The sequence below is a fragment of the Lasioglossum baleicum genome, chromosome 11 (genome assembly GCF_051020765.1).
Source record: "Lasioglossum baleicum chromosome 11, iyLasBale1, whole genome shotgun sequence".
In the NCBI taxonomy this organism is placed as follows: domain Eukaryota; kingdom Metazoa; phylum Arthropoda; class Insecta; order Hymenoptera; family Halictidae; genus Lasioglossum; species Lasioglossum baleicum.
Window position 1 is genome coordinate 10,849,516 of NC_134939.1, and position 19,307 is coordinate 10,868,822.

General features: G+C 38.8%; 2 protein-coding genes across 3 annotated transcripts in view; both read right to left on the reverse strand.

The window, feature by feature from the left end:
• Nucleotides 1-5,176: 5,176 nt before the first annotated feature.
• LOC143213274 (putative GPI-anchor transamidase) lies at nt 5,177-7,807 on the reverse strand. The gene is made up of 4 exons (XM_076432970.1): nt 7,476-7,807; nt 6,792-7,397; nt 6,598-6,708; nt 5,177-6,522 (listed from the first exon to the last, which is right to left on the reverse strand). The coding sequence occupies exons 1-4, from the start codon at nt 7,530-7,532 to the stop codon at nt 6,244-6,246; spliced, it is 1,053 nt and encodes a 350-aa protein (XP_076289085.1). The 5' UTR covers nt 7,533-7,807; the 3' UTR covers nt 5,177-6,243.
• A 1,058-nt stretch (nt 7,808-8,865) lies between these two features.
• Nucleotides 8,866-19,307, reverse strand: part of LOC143213271 (follistatin-like) — a 59,948-nt gene continuing 49,506 nt past the window's right edge. For both annotated transcript variants that reach the window (XM_076432960.1, XM_076432959.1), the window contains one exon: nt 8,866-18,472. In XM_076432960.1, coding sequence (XP_076289075.1) covers nt 18,351-18,472 — 122 coding nt within the window. In that variant the 3' untranslated portion in view covers nt 8,866-18,350. The remainder of the gene's footprint in view (nt 18,473-19,307) is intronic.

Consider the following 19,307-nt stretch of genomic DNA (forward strand, 5'->3'; position numbering starts at 1 on the left):
GAGGAACTCCGGATTTTTATGCAGCTTACGAAATGATTTCACCGATGGTTTCCGTACGCTAAACAATAACATTCGAAAAGTTTCATTCATTCTTTCTCGAAGGTATGTGCAAGCTGTGACGCATAAAAATTCGAAGATTCTTGTCTCTACTCCTATTCTGGACACTTTGAAGCGAGTGAATGGGGTGCCTCATAGCCCGGACTGGCGAACGTGTAGTATGCAATAATACCCTGTACAAATGGATTTTATATGTGTTGTTCCTGGAGTACGTGATCACCCCGTCGATCCCTCGATCCTTCCTCGCCAAGATCCTCGACGGATCCCGCGACGGACCCGACTCTCGGGCACGCGTTTCAGTTTCCGGAACACGGGCGGACACGAATAGCTCCCGAGCGCCGAAAATCGCCGATCGAAGATCAAAATTGACAATCAAAATAGCGAGAGACTCGCCGAGACATTGGATGTGCTAAAATTTGGACGAGCGTTTCGGATTTTATCGTTGATCGTCGGCGACGCTGGCTCTCGGGTGCACTCGGAAATGCACGAGACGATTAATTAGTGCGTCATCGGTCGCGTTCCCCCGCGTTCCAGCTGCTACTCATGATAATAAATCGGTATGTATTCCGCAGTGAACAGGATAGCCGTGGCTGAAGCTCGAAATCAAAATGCACAAACCTAAGCGGCGCTCGTCGACGTTCATTCGACGCGTCCGCGGAATAATTTTCGTGTACCTTTAAGCGATATCGTAAGCGACAGTATTATGCGACGAAGTGATCGTGGACAGGCAACCACCGCCTGATCGAAAACGATCGAAACAATTGATCCGCGAGATTGATCGTGAACGGAGCGTTGAAATGGATCTTGAACACCGGCGCCGAGCGAATAGAGATCAAAACTTTTGTAGCCTTTTAATCGAACCGAAAACCGTAGAGATATATCGTCGTTGGTCGTCGTTTACTTTCCGAGTACGTGTGCTTGATTAACGATAATGGTTAATTGGATAGTGTTCGATGGATTGGTGATACGACAAAGGAAGAGAAGGATCGTGTGTTGTCGCAGCTTTGCTCGTGCGAACATAAAAGGCTTTCTCTGTATCTCTGTCACGGAAAGAAAATTCTGAACCCTGCAGCACACTACTAACTTACACTGCTGATACTTTTTGTAACATTGAGAAATAGATTTCGGGATGCTCTTCGTGTGTACTTGTAGCAACTATTGTCGAGAAAAAAAAATGTACGGAATATATAATGTGGATATTTTATATAGGTATTACGTGCCGCAGGGTTGCATTTTCTGTTCGAACAGATCGTTCGTTCTCTGTGCCCGACGCTGATTTGTGTATTCGATGATGTTTCGAGCCTATCTTCTCTATTGCATAGTGATTCTCAGTCGTTTATAGACACTTTCGTACGATACCGTGAGAATAGAGATATATATATATATATAAATATATATATATATATATATATATATATATATATAAACTTGACGAATCGATTGAGAATCACTGTCTTCAAAACGCAATCGCATGGAGCCATCTTTTCCTTGCTTGAACACATTCGAGACAGAATTCTTCAACGTTTTCTTCTGGATATGAGAATCGAGGGAACGTTGAAGGGTTCGGACCTTGTGTATTTCTAATCAAAAACATTTAAATGAAGAATCAAAAAAGAAAACGTAAGAACGAGAGGAAACGACGGAAAATCGAAGCGAGATGATCTGACATATCAAAAGACAGAAAAAAAAAGAATTTTTCTCGACGAACAACTACATAGCAATACCTTTCTGCTCAATACGAATAATAAGGGAGAACTATAATGTTTCGGGAATGCTTCAACCCGACGGAGAGACAGTTTCCGGAAACGATCGTGTTTTAGGACCGTGCAAAATTTCGAACGACGAGAAAAGACAGCTCCGATACTTCCAAGGTATTCTCAGATGGTCATCCGCGCGCCACGAATCATTAAACGCGCTTTCCTCGATGGTTTTAACTTAGGAGAACAGAACGAAGAAGAAGCTCAAAAAGCTGGGTAGTTTAGAATGGGACTGGCCCCGTGCGGTTTAGGGAATTCCTGTGATCGCGATTTCCATTCGAACGTGTACGACAGATCGACGTCCGCCATTTTGTACCATGTAAAGTCCGCCAATCAAAAATTTTGGAAGCCGGGAGAGTACGAGAATAAACTATCGGGTGTCAAAAAATAAGAAACCGCAGATCGGTGTCCTGCATATATAAATATATTATATATATATATAAATGAATATACAGGATGAGTATTTATGTGTCCCACTGACAGAGAGTCGGCCGAATGATTAGGGGAAGGTGATCAGGAGCAATGATTAGATGCCCGGTTTTTTGGAGCTCGAGAGCAAATGATTCATTTCAGGGATCGTCGACGAGAATCGATTGTGAGAGTCAAAGGCGAACAAGAAAAATTCCATCTGCTCCGTGCCGGTCAAATTGATACGACGAAATAAAAAGAGAGAAAGAGAGCGAGAGAGTGTGTGTGCGTGTGTAAATTCGTGGTGTATGTTTCTGTGTGTGTTTGAGAGAAAAAGTGAGAGATAGATAGAGAGAGAGAGAGAAGGTTCGTTAGAGAGCGAGGATACGTACAACAGTACAACATAGAGACAAAACAAAAAATGTTTGTAAGATATCGACTAAGTCCTGAGAAGTTTCACTTTAAATTAATAGTACGACAAAGACAATGTAAATGTACGAGAGATCTAATTATCCCCCGGGTCAGAATACTCCGCCCCACACCCTTACACCCCCTTTCTCACAGAAATAAGAAACAAAACACCTTCTCGCCATCCTTTCCCTCCCTCTATACGACGAGTGTAAAAAAATATCATGTAAAATTAACACACACACCGATTAATATAAATATATAAATATGTGTATGTATACATGTGCGTGCACGTGCACCTATACGCGTACCCGTGTCTTCAACCGATGCGCGTACGTGTATATATGCACCCTGACAACAACAGCAACAACCACACAAAAAAAATGATTGATTGTGAGTCATTTAAATAATTGTTATATGTATTTTCTATATATTATGACAACTAATACAATGATATATATATATTGAGATGACATTACGGTACTATTAACTAAGTGTAGTTAATATTAGGCGAGCGAGGGCTCGCGTTACAAGGAGGAGGATAGGAAAAAAAACCGTTGGATCACTCTAGTCCAATATTTCTATATATCTCGCTGACGAGAAACAGAAGTGAGCGGGACCGAGAAGAGAGAACGAGAAGGAGAGGACGAAGAGAAAAAGAAAAAGAGAGAGAGAGAGAGAGAGAGAGAGAGAGAGAGAGAGAGAGAGAGAGAGAGAGAGAGAGAGAGAGAGAGAGAGAGAGAGAGAGAGAGAGAGAGAAGGCGGGCCGAGCGAGCACGCGTCGCGAAATATGTAAAAACAGACAAAAAAATTAATAATAATAAAGAACGGGACGCTCGGAACGACAGCCCCGCCACTTACTCGAAGTGAAACGGAAAAATTCTACTTCTTGTTCTTCTTCTTCTTCCTCTTCTTCTTGTTCTTCTTCTTCTTCTTCTTCCGCGGGTTAACGAGCGGAAACGAGAACGGAACGAGCTCGCGCGGCGTCGTTTCGAGGGTGTGCCCGTTTTCCTATTGCAAATGAGAAAAAAAGAGAAAAAAAAGAAGTAACACTGAGTGAAGAAATCAATGTGGAATTTGCAACAAAAAAAAAATGTATTTTCTCACTCCCCACTGCGAGGTGTATGTTCATCGCTACATCTTATTTGGAACGAAAACCTAAATATTATATTATTATATAAAATTACTGTATAATTGTAACGAAAATTGTTTTTCAAACGATGTGGTATTTTTATTGTAGATATTATTATATAACAAATAAAATCATGATTCATTGTAGATCCCGTTTCATTTGCACCCCGAGATGATATACGTTAAACCCACCTGTGACTAATTTCAGGATTTTTTATCCCACATCTTGTGACTTTTGTAGAGTAACACGTGTTAAAAACAGATCAAGTCTCTGTAACTTTCTCTTCGTTTATTCGGAAACAATTTTTACAATCAGGTAAATACTAGATTTCAGAAGTACTGACGAACATTCACTCTGATTTTAGAAGTACTTACAATTTAGCTGATTACAATATAGCGAACTATTTTACACCCACAAGGCAAGGGTTGCGCTTAGGACCGTAAAATAAATATAGATCATCAATGATAAACTCCCGTATAAAGCGATCCAAAAATTGTTTAAAAAGAGTGTGTGTCTTACATCCTTTTAAACGATGTTTCGTAGATTTACTGTACAATTACTGCCATATCAAATGCATATATGCAGTTTCGTAAGACAGTTTTTCGATCACGTTACACGGGAGTTTACTGTAAACGAACACGAATTATTTACACTCAGTCACACAGATATTAATAAATACATTCACACGGTTTAATATATATCGTATGTTTTTCTAATGTAAAATTTGTTAACATTCCACGTATTCGGAGTTAACACAGGTATTGGTAACCGTGTTGAATATCAAGCCAGGCTGACAGTAGAATGCTGCTGGTACTGCCTCGACATCAAGACAGTAATAAAATTTTTTGCAATTGAAAGGATCACGGAAGTATCCCTCTTTCATACAGATTGGCATTAGAGGTACTGTTGGCACCGTTGGCAATGAATGAATCGCTGGATCCTGAGGTGGCAGCTGTGCCAAAGGTGTGTTCATGTCGTGAACATCCACATAGTTGTCGTTTATCCTCTCTGCCGAAAATGCTAACGATAAAACGCTCAGTGAGAGGATTATGGTCAGAGAAATGAAAATACGCATCTGAAAAAATACAGAATAATATAAAAACGAGATAAATAGTGTTCGATAAATACTTAAAATGAAATTACTAAATATTTTAGTTGAGAGTACGGTACTTGAAAAACTTGGAATCAATAATATACACTTTAGACGTTTGTTTGCAAATTTATCGAATCAAACAAGCACCTTTCCGTTTCTTTAAAACTATTTTTAGCGTAGTTTATCAGAATTTTTATAGAGCCTATATATTTTTAATATATCAATAAGAGCAAAATATATATTACCGCAGATAAAATTTCTCAAAATAATAAGTATACAACTGACGCGATCGTTGATAGTCTTAATACTACTTACATTGTACAGTATATCAAGAGACAGATAATTCACAAAATAAATTTCAGCAAACTCTACACTTGATCGGAGACTGATAGGTTGATTATAGTTTTCGTACCGAGGTATCAGTTGCGTTTCAGAAACTGTAGTCAACTGTGACTGATATCATACTTATATACGCGTCATCTTCTTCTTTATCGTCATCTACTTCTATTCCATGAAATAAGTACATAGATTTTCGACTCTATCACACTCACAAACTGATGCGTAAGAACTTATGCCGATGATATGGAGAAATGTTTAATATTTACATCGCTGACGATACGGCGAATCGGATTTTTTCTTCGACGGTCTCAGACGGTTTCTCAACGACCATAGATAACTCTGGAAATTACGTCCGTGACCATGACCATTCTCGCACGGCTAGATTAGAATGAACTTCCTAGTTACAATAAAACCATCTCTTCGAAGCTGTACAACGAGAAAATAAGTAAAGATGGAAATGGTTCATGGAAAGTGACAATCATTGTGAAAAATGAATAAAATTAAAGCAGCACATAATGGTAATTTCCTGGCACGGCACGCTGCATGCAAAAATGTGTTTTTAAAGAATATCAGGGTCATTGTGTCACAAAAATCCTTTATCTACTATGTTATTACCTCGAATCGTCTCTGACCTTAACATTTAATAGCTGTGAGTCAGATTCGTCGTGAGTCATATACATTAACGCTTTAAGTTTTTATAAATGAAATACTATAATTGCAAGGAATTAAAATAAATATATAAAATACCGTACTATAATGGAATTTCAATTTTCGTTGATCGCTTAATGGCTTAGCGTATCGGGAGTGTTCGTTTTTATTAACAAGAAATGTTTTCGTATCGTATAAATTTATTTAAGCATCTTTAAAACCAAGATAACATGGCTGTTTTATGACTTTGGTATTTATTTATTTAAATACTGTGTAAACTGTAAAACATAGACTGCGGATCTTCCTGCGAAATAAAACTTGTCTGTACACCTTACCTTTCTGAATAATTTTGGTAGGTCGGAAGTAATATATCGATATACTCCAATACTTTTATACTCTTTCTACTGTTTCGCATTGCAACTCATTTTTGTCATAACTGAGTAAAATCCGCAGTCTAGTGATACATCTGGGAACCGTGGAGCATAAGAATACTTCTTTTCTGGTCTAACAACAGTGGTGTTCTTTTTAACAGGAAAAACATTCATAATAGTTGTAGTTAATTCTACAGGCCTCAATGAACCAAAGAAATCTGTCACTGGCACTTTCTCAGGATCTCTTCTAAACAAATCTTTCCTTACACCTACTGTTGATAAGCAATAATACTTGGGGCATACTTTCAGCTAGAACAAAACAAGATCAAATTAATACAATAACAAAGTTTCATCGAATATGGAGTATCTTTAAGTAGAACTTACAAATTCTGCTAAGGTTTTGGTACTTGATGGATGCACATTTTCTAAGAAATCTAATGCATAATATGTATATCTATCTATAATGTAAACACCAATGGCAGGATCCAGGTGATGCTATTAACAGACAAACAATAATAAATATTTTTACCGTTTCACTAATATATTTGAAGAATAATTGATAAAACTCCATTGCTTACAGAGAGTGAATCTTCTCCCACCAAACTGGAAGCAACAGCTAGGATATTAGGAGAATAGAACTTCTCATACATTGAACTTGCTTGGCAAGTATCGACAATAAACAAGATTTCGTGATATCTTCTTTTCTGCCACATTTGTTCCAACGCATCGCCAAGATCTTGACTAGTAATCTCCTCAGAGTCTTGGAATTTTAAAAATCCATTTCCTCCATGACCGGTCAGGTAAATTAAGATGTTGGAACCCTCGTCTGTCAGGAGTTTCTTTGACCTAGGTGTTTCCGGAGCCAGTCTTCCAGTTAACAGTCTAACAAAATTTTCTACGGTGACTTCGTAACCTCTGTAGTCTACTTCTACATCGTCTCCATAGACATTGATATGTTGCTTGATGTTATTGAAGACGGTGGCTGGTCTGGGGTTTCTCGGATTGCAAGCCATGTCGTCTGCTATCATTAGGATAATTTGCGAATCTGGTATTCCCAGACGCTTAACGCTGCGATAAATCGATAACACATTTGCAACGTGTCGATAATTAAACCAGAAACGCGAGGTATCGACTAATACTGCCCAATTATTGGAATGACCGGTCTTTACGAAATCTTCTAGTGCCTGCAAAGGTTAGGATTTGACAAATCAGGTAAACAATAACATATTCATCTAACATATTAATAATTCGTATATACAAACCTCACAGCCATAATGTAAATTGAAAAGGCACAGAGTAATCAAAATTTTTAAGTACATTTTGACGTCTTTAAATGTCACATCGATACTTGTCAAATATTTTCTCGTGTATTCTAAATACACAAATTTACAACATTAAAATCTACTACCATACAATAGAATGTTAACAATACTGTTCGGAATGTTTTATCATTGTTCACCGTGCAATTTTGTTTTATCGTGGGTGTCTTCGATTTTGTTTACAAATTGCACTAATGGACATAACCTGAAAATACACAAGTAATGTACTTGACTAAAGTTGCACCACGGACGAGGTGTGGACAGAGAGTATAAGAGAGTATATAGAGAGTGCTCACTGGTGCTCACGCCCGGGGCACCGACTAGTATCTCGTCGGTGTCGTCGGTGATCATTGGTGTGTAAATACCTGCTCCTACATCATCTTTAGATAGACATCTATATATTATCACCTTCCTTATTGCAACTTCTCCTTACACTCTTATTTCTATTTATAGTCTATTTCTATCCTATATTAATATTCTCTTAGTTTCTAAAACGAGGCTGTATGTATAAAAATATTCTGTTTCTAGTGGTGCTGTAACAGTGGTGCCTTCTATATCGGTAGCTTGTCAATAAGTTGGGCTAATAGTTTCAACGTTTCGCCGCTACGTGGATTGGCACTCTGTACTGACCTCTGTTACCCGCCACAGAGTGCACGCATGCTATGATGGTCCACAGTCGTAAGGGAAGAATTATTCGGTTTTAGTCGCGACAAGCGGACTTTTAGTTGTGTAACGTGTTGTATTCTACTTAGTGATAAATAAAGAATAGAAAATGCAAATTTTTCACACGCCACATGTACACATTTAAAATTGTAATATGAATATGATAATAAATAAAGAATATATTTTTACAAGTCAATGTGTTCTTATTTCCCACCTTGTAGAATTCTAATAGAAATCTTAAAAATTGAATTCTGTATTAGGAGCATACGATATTGTGCCACCTCCTTTGACTATCATGTTCTCCTACTAGAAATCTCAAAAATCCCGGAAATTTTTCGAATAATAATAATAATAATCCTATATCTCGTCGGTGCTAACAGTAACAGTAAAGTGGGTTCTGCTTCCTGCTAAAGATGATGTAGGAACTGTTCCAGGCTAAACATGATGCGCAGACAAAAATGGCACGGCCGATCCCCGGGCTTTCGAAGCTTTGGTTCGTTGAAGGTGGAAGCGGGTGCGGGAGAAATGAACAACCATAATTGCCACGTTATAATAATTTATTTAAACATTTATACACCTATGATGTTTCCACAGTCTTGAATGTAGGTTGCTAACTGATATATATGTATATGTATGTATATACATCCCCATACACACATACAGACACATATGTATATATACATATAACAAGACGGACGTCTTGCGAATACATATAATATGTATACATATAAATTTATTCATTTTATTTATAAGTTAATTCATCTCGTTACCACCTAGGTAAAGCATTCTCGTAACTTAGAAATTAATTAATGATTATGGGATATCCTGTTTTCGCGCTCGAATCGCCATTTTTAATTGTCCCTCACAGAAACGACATTCCTCGACTGTTATTACTCTTTACAATTAAACGTGTGCTGGTTACATTTACACTGGTGTTTCGTCACGATGCTAATTCGATCGCGTGAGAAATGTATAGAAAGATCTATAGATGAAGATCGATCCGTAAAATGATCCGTAGGATGACAATTTTCCCGCGACGCAAAATTCGCTATTAGTTAACGCGAAATTGTCGCTATCATAGCTGCAACATGCACGAAATCTACCTTTTTGTAAAAGATAGAACATCCATCTCCGTTCGCTCTACATTTCTCGATCCCCATTTTTTGTACGAGAACTGTAATTGTTGAAACGAGACTGCTATTGTTCATTTGTTCGTTCTCCCCATCGGCACAAACACGAGTCCGGTAAAGTGTGCTACACGAAATGTTGCCACGATATTCCAACCAGAACTTTGGGAAGAATTGCAATCGAAATTGAAATCAATTACCTCGTGCTTCCACTGCTCGTAATACTTGTGATATTCATCTTTCGGAAATGTATATTTCTTTTACTCTACAGATTTTCTATTTTCTGATTTGTGCAAAAGTTTCGAACACATAAAGAGTTTATTGTAAAGCGTCACGTTCGAACATTTATGCATTGATTATTAAGATCCATGAACATTAACATTAACGTCATTGATCATTAAGATCGACGAAATCGTTTTGTTTTTAACTCTGAAATTACAACTTATGTATTTTTAATAAAGTGACTGGTACGCTCTACAGACTACACTCTATCGAAATTCTCGCCTGAAACTGTTCTAAACGTTACATGTCACATTAATTCGGCGGATTTAACGAAAGAATTTCTGAATTGTTACAATAATAAATTAGCTGGTTGTGCAGTCTTGATAAATACTAGCGATCTCGTAAATTTCCTCGGGGTGGCTTATTAAATAAGTTAAGCGGGAGTAACGAAGTAACTATGTAGAATTTATTACAGTGCACCTATCTTAAAATGAAGTCTCTTAATAATATTTAGCGAGAATAAATAACGTTCACGCTGAACTTTATCGCGTTTCTGTTCTGCTGTGATGGATTAAAGATTACGATGGAAGTATGAAGTTGCAATGGTCGTGGATGAAGCATGCAAAGAACGTAACAATTGAAACGTATCTTTCACATAATAATTCGTACCTCAATGAATATGTACAGATATGATTAATAGTACAACGAAAGAGACGGTGACGTCTAGACAAATAAATAAAAATCGGGTTTTCCTCAAAACCGCGTTAATTCGAAGAAAAACGTTTTATCTACAATTGTTATCTGCTTCGAATATTTCGATTGTTACGTACGGAGGATATTCTCCTCGTTCATTTCGATTAGGATTGTTCTAATCTCTTTCCTGAGAAGACTCTATACCCATCCCGTTGCATTTACTATCCCTGGCAGGAAGTATTCGATCAAAATGGGGTTGCTGAAATTATTTGGACGTATATTAAATGTGAATAAAGAAATTGAAATAGTATAACAAAGTAGTAGAGCAGTTTTGAACATTTTGAACAGTGAAGATGACAATAGAAATTGCCAGAAAAATGTTTTGAATTCCCGAGGGTGATAAAATTGATACTGATCTAATTTGACCATTGTAAGAAAACAAGCTTATTCATTCTTATATGAATAATTACAATGATGAAAGCTCGATTCGCTTGATCGAGTAATTTTTGCCAGGGATAGTAGAGAGGATGACTGTACTCCAGCTGGATGCAGCCGGCACATGATTCAGTACAGACACCAAATTCTAAAGATTTCCTAATATGGAAAAGCATCCCTAAGATTTCCTAATGTGGAAATATCGAGAGCATCCCCGCTCAGATTTCAAGTACACAAATCCCCGAGTTTCAACCCTTTCAGGGCAGTACTACAAGTACAAACGGGTAGTATATGTGTTTCTCATTTTCCTGGTGTCGATAACTCCTCTCGTACCTCGCGATAGAGTACATAGACTGAATTCTATTCAGGTTGTGCACGACACATGACAAACTTTCTCCTTAAACGAGGATAATCGAGATATTAGTACACCGTGTATAACAAAGGTACATATATATCTAAAAATACGCGACATATCGTGATTGTAATTGGCACTAATATGAATGATACATCGATCAGTCCTGAAATCATCGTGTCTCGTTGATCCTGAATCAATTTCCTGCTACGCGCACAACGATTTCCCACAAAAAATTTAGGCGCCTGGAAGATTCAAAGAAGGAGAATCGAAAACATCATGGAAGACATAGTGTTTCGCATTTTAAACCTCAACACGCGATAATAATGATCCAAAACGAATTCTTTTCGGGTCAAGGTGCGTCGAACGGAGCTCAGAGTTCATGGAAAGGTAATCTATGCAAATTTTCGCATAATTTCTATCGACTTCCGGCTCCTCCGTTTCTCCTTCTCCGTTCTCTTTCGACAAAAAAAGGAGAAAAAGAGGACGCACGCGAATTATCCGCTAGGATTTCTTTATTGTCCTTGTTCGACACTACCGTACGCACGTTCGTTTCTCGATGGATTAATCGAATCCTCTAGAACCCAGGGGCGCACGTTCGAATCGACATCGACGATTAATTACGACAGACATTGATGCGCGACACGTGTAATTTTTGGCTCGCAGTAACGTACTACTATCTAATCTAATATAAAGCTACTATGTAATAATTTATATTAAAAATTTATGTATAATACAGGAACTATATTATCGCATACAATTACATTTCCATCTAAATCAATTTATAGCTGTCCGCGTCTCTCTGGCTCGTAGACGCTGTCTCGAATTCACGTTATGTTCCTTTTCCTTTTACTTTTTTACTTTTTAGTGTACCTCTTCTGTCGTCGCGGTTCTTTTCGGCCTTCTTCTCCGGACTGACGAACGCGCCTCGTTTCTAACGATGATAGTCCGATTTTTCTGTCGAGATAAGATCGACGCAGAAAGCGACCATACGTTTACGTAATCGGAGAACAGATGAACACAATCCTAGATATAGTATCGTCATCGAATACAGTACCGGCGCCGCTTGCGTAAACGTCGAAGTCAATGGGAATTTACGGTGGCCTGCGGTCGTGTGTCATTGCACGCGTCATTCGACCAAAATGACACTGAATTCCGTTTCGTTTCAAGAGTCTACCGGGTGTTTCAGACTTACTCAGGGGTGAAAGTTTCGTTATCGGAGGGCGAAAGTTTACTGACACCGCTACTCCGATGTTCTCTTGCAATCGCCATAGGTTTTGTTATTCTAATGAATTTAAGGTGAGAATGCCTCTTTAACCCTTACGTGGACCTTCAAGCTGCACTTTGAAAATGCAGTCATTCAATTCAATTATATTGAATATCCATCTCCATGGGAACATAGTGAGACAGTAAAATTTTATCCACAGTAATATTTACACTGCGGATCTTTGCGCAAAATAAAATCTATCCACATCAATTGTAAGAAACAGGAATCCCGTTAAAGTGTAATAATTTTTATGAATCACGTAGCTTGTAACAAATGCATAAAATCTGCAGTCTAGTAATATTAACCTTCTCTCTGTGTATGGGGTGCAGATCAGGGTGGACCTTATTTTTCGACCATGAAATTTTGTACACGCACCCCTATATTGTTCCATTTTATGAAAAAATGATATATCCAAAGTTTTAGACCAATCGGACGACGGAAAGACGTGCCATATTAGGGTGGACCTCAGCTGTACCTGGCGAAATTTTTTTGCGAGATTTTTGTAGGAAAATAATTCCTGTAAAAGATGAAGTTGATCGGATAAGGGGAGGGCGTGCCACATTGACGTTGAAGTTGCGAAAAACATGGAATTTTATAGGAATGGGAATTATTTGAAGGAAAGACTTTTGATTATGACTAAACGTTCAGAAGAACAAGAATTCTATACAAGAATTTTCTCACCTAATGGCGCAATTTTAGGGGGGTTCGTGAAGAAAATCTCGCAAGAAAATTTCACCAGGTATAGCTAAGGTCCCCCCTAGTTCAGATGCACCCCAGGCAGATAAAATTTCCAAAGATTTGTAAAAGAAAAATGTATAAGGTCCAATCACACCCCCGTACACGGATAACATTAGAATATCAGTGCACAGAGAGAAGGTTAATAGTCACACATTAAATACTTATGAGCATAAATTTGTGTGGGGTTGCATCGGGCCCAATACTCGCTCAAGGTTTAAGCTAGAGAGCGCCGCAGTCAAAGGTTCAAAGAAACGTTCGTGGCTCTCGCGAATCGGTTCGGACATGGTTGAATTGCATTGAAAACGGCCGGCTCCACTTCGATTTAATTATCCGCGGGGAATAACGGCCGATAACGCGCAATTCAAACGGATTACAGGTGCCCGAAAGGAACGCGCGCCGTTCGAAACCGACGAAAAACCGTTCCTTCTCTCTCTCTACGCCCGTATCCGCAAGCGCATTACGCTCCGTTGCAAAGTAATTCCGATTCCGCGATTTTTGCAAGGCGGGACGGGGTGTCGTGACACGTCCGCCCGTTTCTCGGAACACTTTTGTGCCTGTCAGGAACGTTAATTGTTTCACGAGGATGGTAGCCCATAAGACGTTTGCATTCCGCAAAATCGCAGTCTCATGGGACACAGAGAGTTCGCCGGGTAAAGAAACGGATAAAAATGGCCGACGGCAGACGGAGAAAGCGAGAGCTTAGAATTCCACGGGCACATTTCATCGCTGGATCGAGCATAACGCCGGCAAAACGCAAAAATCTAGACCGAGTTTCCTCTGGAGAATGTAAATCACCGGCCACGGGATTTTTTTGCAATTTTTCTTTCACCGTGGGAACGATTCCTTTGTAAATAAACATGTTGGTCGATAAATGTTTATCAGGTTTCCCCTTCTGATTTGTGGAACGATTAAAAATGTCGTGTCGAAATGAATGTAAGCTGCATTTTGATAGAAGGAATTTTTCGAATGAAGATATATAGGTAAATTATTATTCATTCTGGAAATATTTTCATAGAAGAATGTACGATATCTTTCATAATTTGTAATCAAGAGTAAAATAGGGTGATCGAGAATATTGTGTTTAGCTAATAAGTCCGCAAACGATTTTTGAACAACTTCTTCCAGAAGAACGTGGAAACTATTTTTAGGTTTGTCAGGGTGATGATGACTAAATTAGTATCACGATAGAAACCTCTAGCCGCCAGTCGATCATTTTCCAGCGAACTGCTCGATCCATTTTATCATCGCTTTTTAACGAGACCGGGTCTGCAAATGGCGACGAGAGTCGGGTCTGCAGAATGACACTTGTGGAACGTTCGACGGCGGGGCGCGCAGAAACGTTCGTCGACGGTGAATAAAAATGACAGATACGTGACTATGGTCGATAAAATGTCTACGAACAAGCGGGGCCAGTTACGCAGCCCGTAAAGCTAAAATAAATTAAGTACGAATATCACTGGTGAATTCTACCGGCGCCAGACCGGAGGCACGATCGAAACTTGGTTGACCAGACCAATCTATCGAAGATATGCAGTGTCTAATATTCTATGCGCGTTTAAGGATGCATAACTTTACGGGTGCTCGTTATCTGTCGTTTCGAAGCGGAAAATATTCCCTTCGTTGCCGAGAAAAATCGTGCGAGTTCAATGCCGGTGAAAGACACCGAGCGCGCTCGCGTTGCTCGTATGATTCTTGCCGATTCCATAGACCGATCTGTGCACCGAACGGCAAGATTCATCTGTGCGCAGCAGCGCTTTGTTGAAATCTAGGATTTTGTAACACGTTCGACACCACGTGATCGCCGGTGGCTTGCAGCAAACTTTCAGATTTATGTTGTCGATCATATTCGACGAGAATGAACTGTTCCGTATCGACTCGTAATTATGCGCTTATAAAATTCATGTTTGATTTCGTCTGACTTTTGTAATGAACGAATAAATTATTTCTGATCGCACGGAAACTGAGAGGATAATTAAGAAACGATGTATAATACTCGCGGATGAGCTCCGAACAGTTATTGGATCACGCAATCGGGGGGTTTTCATTGCACGCGAGACACCCTGTATATTATACAAACGGCATGCGCAAAGAACAGCTATGCAAATTTTATGGCGGACGTTTGAGCACAGAAATTTACATCGAAATGAAATCAAATAAAATATACGCAGAAATAACGCGAAATAGTAATCGACGGTATCGTATATCGAATTCACGCGGTCTACGCCCTCGGTATCGTTGAAGAAAGAGGTACTGTAAATCTGCAACTTATCGACGAGGTAATTATTCAAACCGTCTGCAATTTTTTCGAATGGATCAAAATTTTGCGTTCGGTCGGATCAATCGCGAATCTGTGCCTCCGTCGTGCGAATATGAATGATAAATACTGTTGTATCGTGCAAAATTAGTTTCCCGTCTGATGCGCCGTTTTTCGTTTGCGATGGTTCAATGCAGCTCCGCGATTTCTTGAAACGTACTTTCCAACCGATGATCAACGCTTTGTTGAAACGAGAGAATCATGTTCACGAACGTTTTTGAAAATTTAATTAGTAATTAGTAGAATGCGGACTTCATGCATTTGTGAGAAAACTGGGTATCGTTTAAAACAGTAGAAAGTTTAAAAGTATAATAATTGAAGATATTAAGGAGAGAAATAAATCCTTATTTTCAACAAATTATTCAACGACACGACGACTGTGTCGGAGAACAAGGATGAACACTACCATAAGAGCACAAGGTTCCCTTCAACCTAAACGTCGAAATTGCGAAAATCGATTAGAATTCTAAGAAAACTTTTGATTCTGTGAGGCACAGTTTCCTAATGGAAGTCTTACAGAACTAACTAGCTCGCAATTTCTTATAGAATTGATTTACTTGTTAGTTAAGATGCTTTGTGGCCTCGAAAATTGTAAATCGAGGAATCCACAAGTCATTTGGATCTTTCCAGCGATAGTCTTGAATAATGTCGTGCAACGCTCGTTGACATAGTAAAAGCGAGACGATTTTTGTTTAATTGGTGTGTGTCCAGTCGTGGATTGCTTCTGCGAGTGTCGCGTAAGGTTCGTTTACATGTACGCTGTTCGAGTTAGCTGCGCGTCCTTTCTATTCTTTGGACTCTAAGATTGAAGGTGTCTGATCTACGCTCGTCGAGTGATAACAAGTACAATTGCTACGCCACAAATCCAACTAATTTCAAAGTCCTTCGGAGATCGTGAATCGCTATCGACGGCATTAACACGCTCGCGATCTCGACCTTCGATTGGCAACGTGCGAACTGTTCACGTTCTGCCAGCATTAATAACCGTATCGTCATTCGACATTATAAGTGCATGCTGCTGATGCACGATTATTTCTTTTTTGTGCAGGTTTGTATTATTTAAAGCAGTCCGCGTTTCATTACACGCAATTCGCTAATATCAGAAAGTAAAAATCGATGAACGAAAATTTTTGAACATACATACATTTTAGATCCATTATCTCTAAAATGATCTAACTAGATTTAATTTTTTAATTGTTCGTCTAGTCCGCTACTAAATGTCTGGCTCTGATAAATGTTTATATTTAGAAATGAATAATTTCTGATCGTCGCAGAAGTTTCTAAACAGATCGAACATAAAATAATGCGATAAACATTCCTCACATGTTTTATACTGTCATTATAAATAACCGTCCTGTTACCTCACTGCCTTTCGTAAAACTATAACAATAGAAGTAACTAACTAAAAATCATCATTTTATACAGTATGTACATTTAAGAATTACCAAGAAAGCTATATAATATTATGCTAACATAATTTGCACGATTTTTCAGTCAGACTTCGTTCATTACATTTATTCGGGAACAATAAATTAATTAAAACAATCTAAAGTTAAACGAAGTGAAGCTATTGCACAATTTCGCCTGAAATCGAGACTAACAAATTAATACTAACCATTACGATCACCCCTGTATCTGGGTAATTAAGATTACTAATACGAGCCGTTTGATGCACTATACTCCAACCGTTTCTAGAAAATCGAAATCGTAACAAATCTACGAAAGTATTAGAAATACCCCAATTTTTGCACCACGATCTTAATCGCGAATCGTGCATACTACAAATACAATGTACAGAAGAATACTTAAGCATTCGGATTTTGTTTACGACTCGAATCGCCTGAACATTTAAAACGCCATACAACAGATCCAAAGAAACGTATGTTCAATTACACAAATTAAATAAGTATACAGTTAGGAGCAAAACTAATCACAAACACTTTAAATCAGAATGACTTTTTTTATGATGGACCAAACGACTTGAATTTCTCTGTAAGGCTAGAAGAATTAGTTTAGTAAATGACGTCTAAAAATGTGTTGGAAAAATGCATTTGGTCGGAATTGTGAAAAACAATAGTAAAAATGGATTTTTACGGCTTTTTTAGTCGCAAAAGTGGCAAAATTGCAATTTTTCAAGATTTTCGGCCTTTGCACCACTTTTGATCATTTATAACTCGTAAACCAATTACAATGAAATTTTCGGAGCCTATATAATTTATACAAGTTGCCCAAACACATGTTTGAAACTTTCGATATTGGCCCAGCTAAAAAAGTCGTAAAAATCAATTTTTACTATTGTTTTTCAATATTCCGACCAAATGCAATTTTTCAACATATTTTTTAGACGTCATTTACTAAACTAATTCTTCTAGCCTTACAGAGAAATTCAAGTCTTTTGGTCCATTCATAAAAAAGTTATTCTCATTTGAAGTGTGTGTGATCAGTTTTGCTCCCAACTGTATATTTTTGTAACCGGTTAATGATGAGATCGTTACCGATTGAGGAAGAATTTCCTCTTTTCAATTAGGATTTCTTCGATTGAACGAATCGCGAAATTTTCGGCAATTGCTAATAAATACAAACCTGTGCAAAAATTCAATGCAGAGATTCCGAGCCGCGAAAGCGTTAATCCGTCAGAATCCGGTGGCTATCGGGTTCTCCGAAAACAGGGAAAAGAATACTGATCCGCCCTTAACCTATCTTATCCGTCGCTGGACGATGCATCCTCGCAGCGTATCTCAAGAATGAGCACGGCCGTGTCCGCGAATTGCATCCTGCGAATTGCATCCTGCAGGAAGCGCGAAGTGGCCGGTTGCATCGTCCTCGGTCTTCTCTAGATCCTCGAGGCAGCTCGCTCGTATCGATAATCTGCTGATCGAACTGTTGCGAGCGACCCTTCTAAACGGCCGGTAGAGAAAGAGAGAGAAAGAAAGAGAGAGAATGGAAGAGAGAGATCTACGACTTATCTGGCGGCAAAGAGGATCGAGTGATCTCGATCGATCGCGCGCTACGACAACGCCAGTGAACGATGCGTCTGCCCGTTGTACGATAAGGACGATTCTGCGTCCTCGAATCTCGCGTCCTCGTCCGCCAGATCGACGCCATAGTTGCTCGATGTGTTGTCCTCCTCTGCAACAAATGGGACCAACAAATGAATCATTCAATTTCCAATGCACATTGTTGAATTTCGTACACTTTTCGGGAGATAACGAAATTCGTTTGGTTCATAAAGTCATTTAGACTCTTGATGCAATTTAGTAGGAGTTCAGTAGGATTCTATTTTCATCCTCAACAGTATTAATGAGTTGGAAATAATGTAACAATATTTTTAAACAGGGTATACATTATTTCCAAAAATTCTACAACCCAAATCAAACTCCCTGGTTTGCTCGAAATTTTTCTGACTACATCAAAAGGGGTTTTACATCCACAGTAAACCGTATCAGGGCCAATTATTAAAATCTCGCTGCCTCTCTGTATCGAGTAAATATTGTTAATGATCCTAGTTGTAAGTGTAATTACAGCTCCGAGGACTTAGATCATGTTCTATGGCAGTGTCGTCTTTATGATTCCCAAAGAATTAAATTAGGAAATAAGCTGCGCAATTAGTCTTACAGCCTGCTAAAAGAAGTTTTACTTCAATAACGTTAGAAAATGTGTGTCACAGTGTTCGATTTTCCCGTGACCAGTTCAGTGAGACGCAAAGCGCGGCACCGTTATGCCGCGTTTATGGTTTACTGCGTAAAGACAATGCGAGCTGTTGAAAAGCTTCTGTTCAGTAATGTATTACGATCTCTCTTATAATTTGCGTAACAGTGAGCCGTCATTGTCTCGTTTTCTGATGTAATTACGATATAGTCACGTTTGCCGTGGCACAAGAGGATCTCGCGTCCAGCTGCGCTCCATTATGATTCAGAAAAAGGAACGCGTTCCTGGTATTGTCGGCCGTGAAGACGGTCATTCA

What these genes read in the sequence shown, in the direction of transcription:
- LOC143213274 (XM_076432970.1), bottom strand. Translation starts at nt 7,532, where the DNA reads ATGTACTTAAAAATTTTGATTACTCTGTGCCTTTTCAATTTACATTAT. An exon ending in ATTTACATTATGGCTGTGAG is followed by an intron (nt 7,398 to 7,475) that starts GTTTGTATATAC and finishes TAACCTTTGCAG; the next exon opens with GCACTAGAAGATTTCGTAAA. An exon ending in TGGGAGAAGATTCACTCTCT is followed by an intron (nt 6,709 to 6,791) that starts GTAAGCAATGGA and finishes GTCTGTTAATAG; the next exon opens with CATCACCTGGATCCTGCCAT.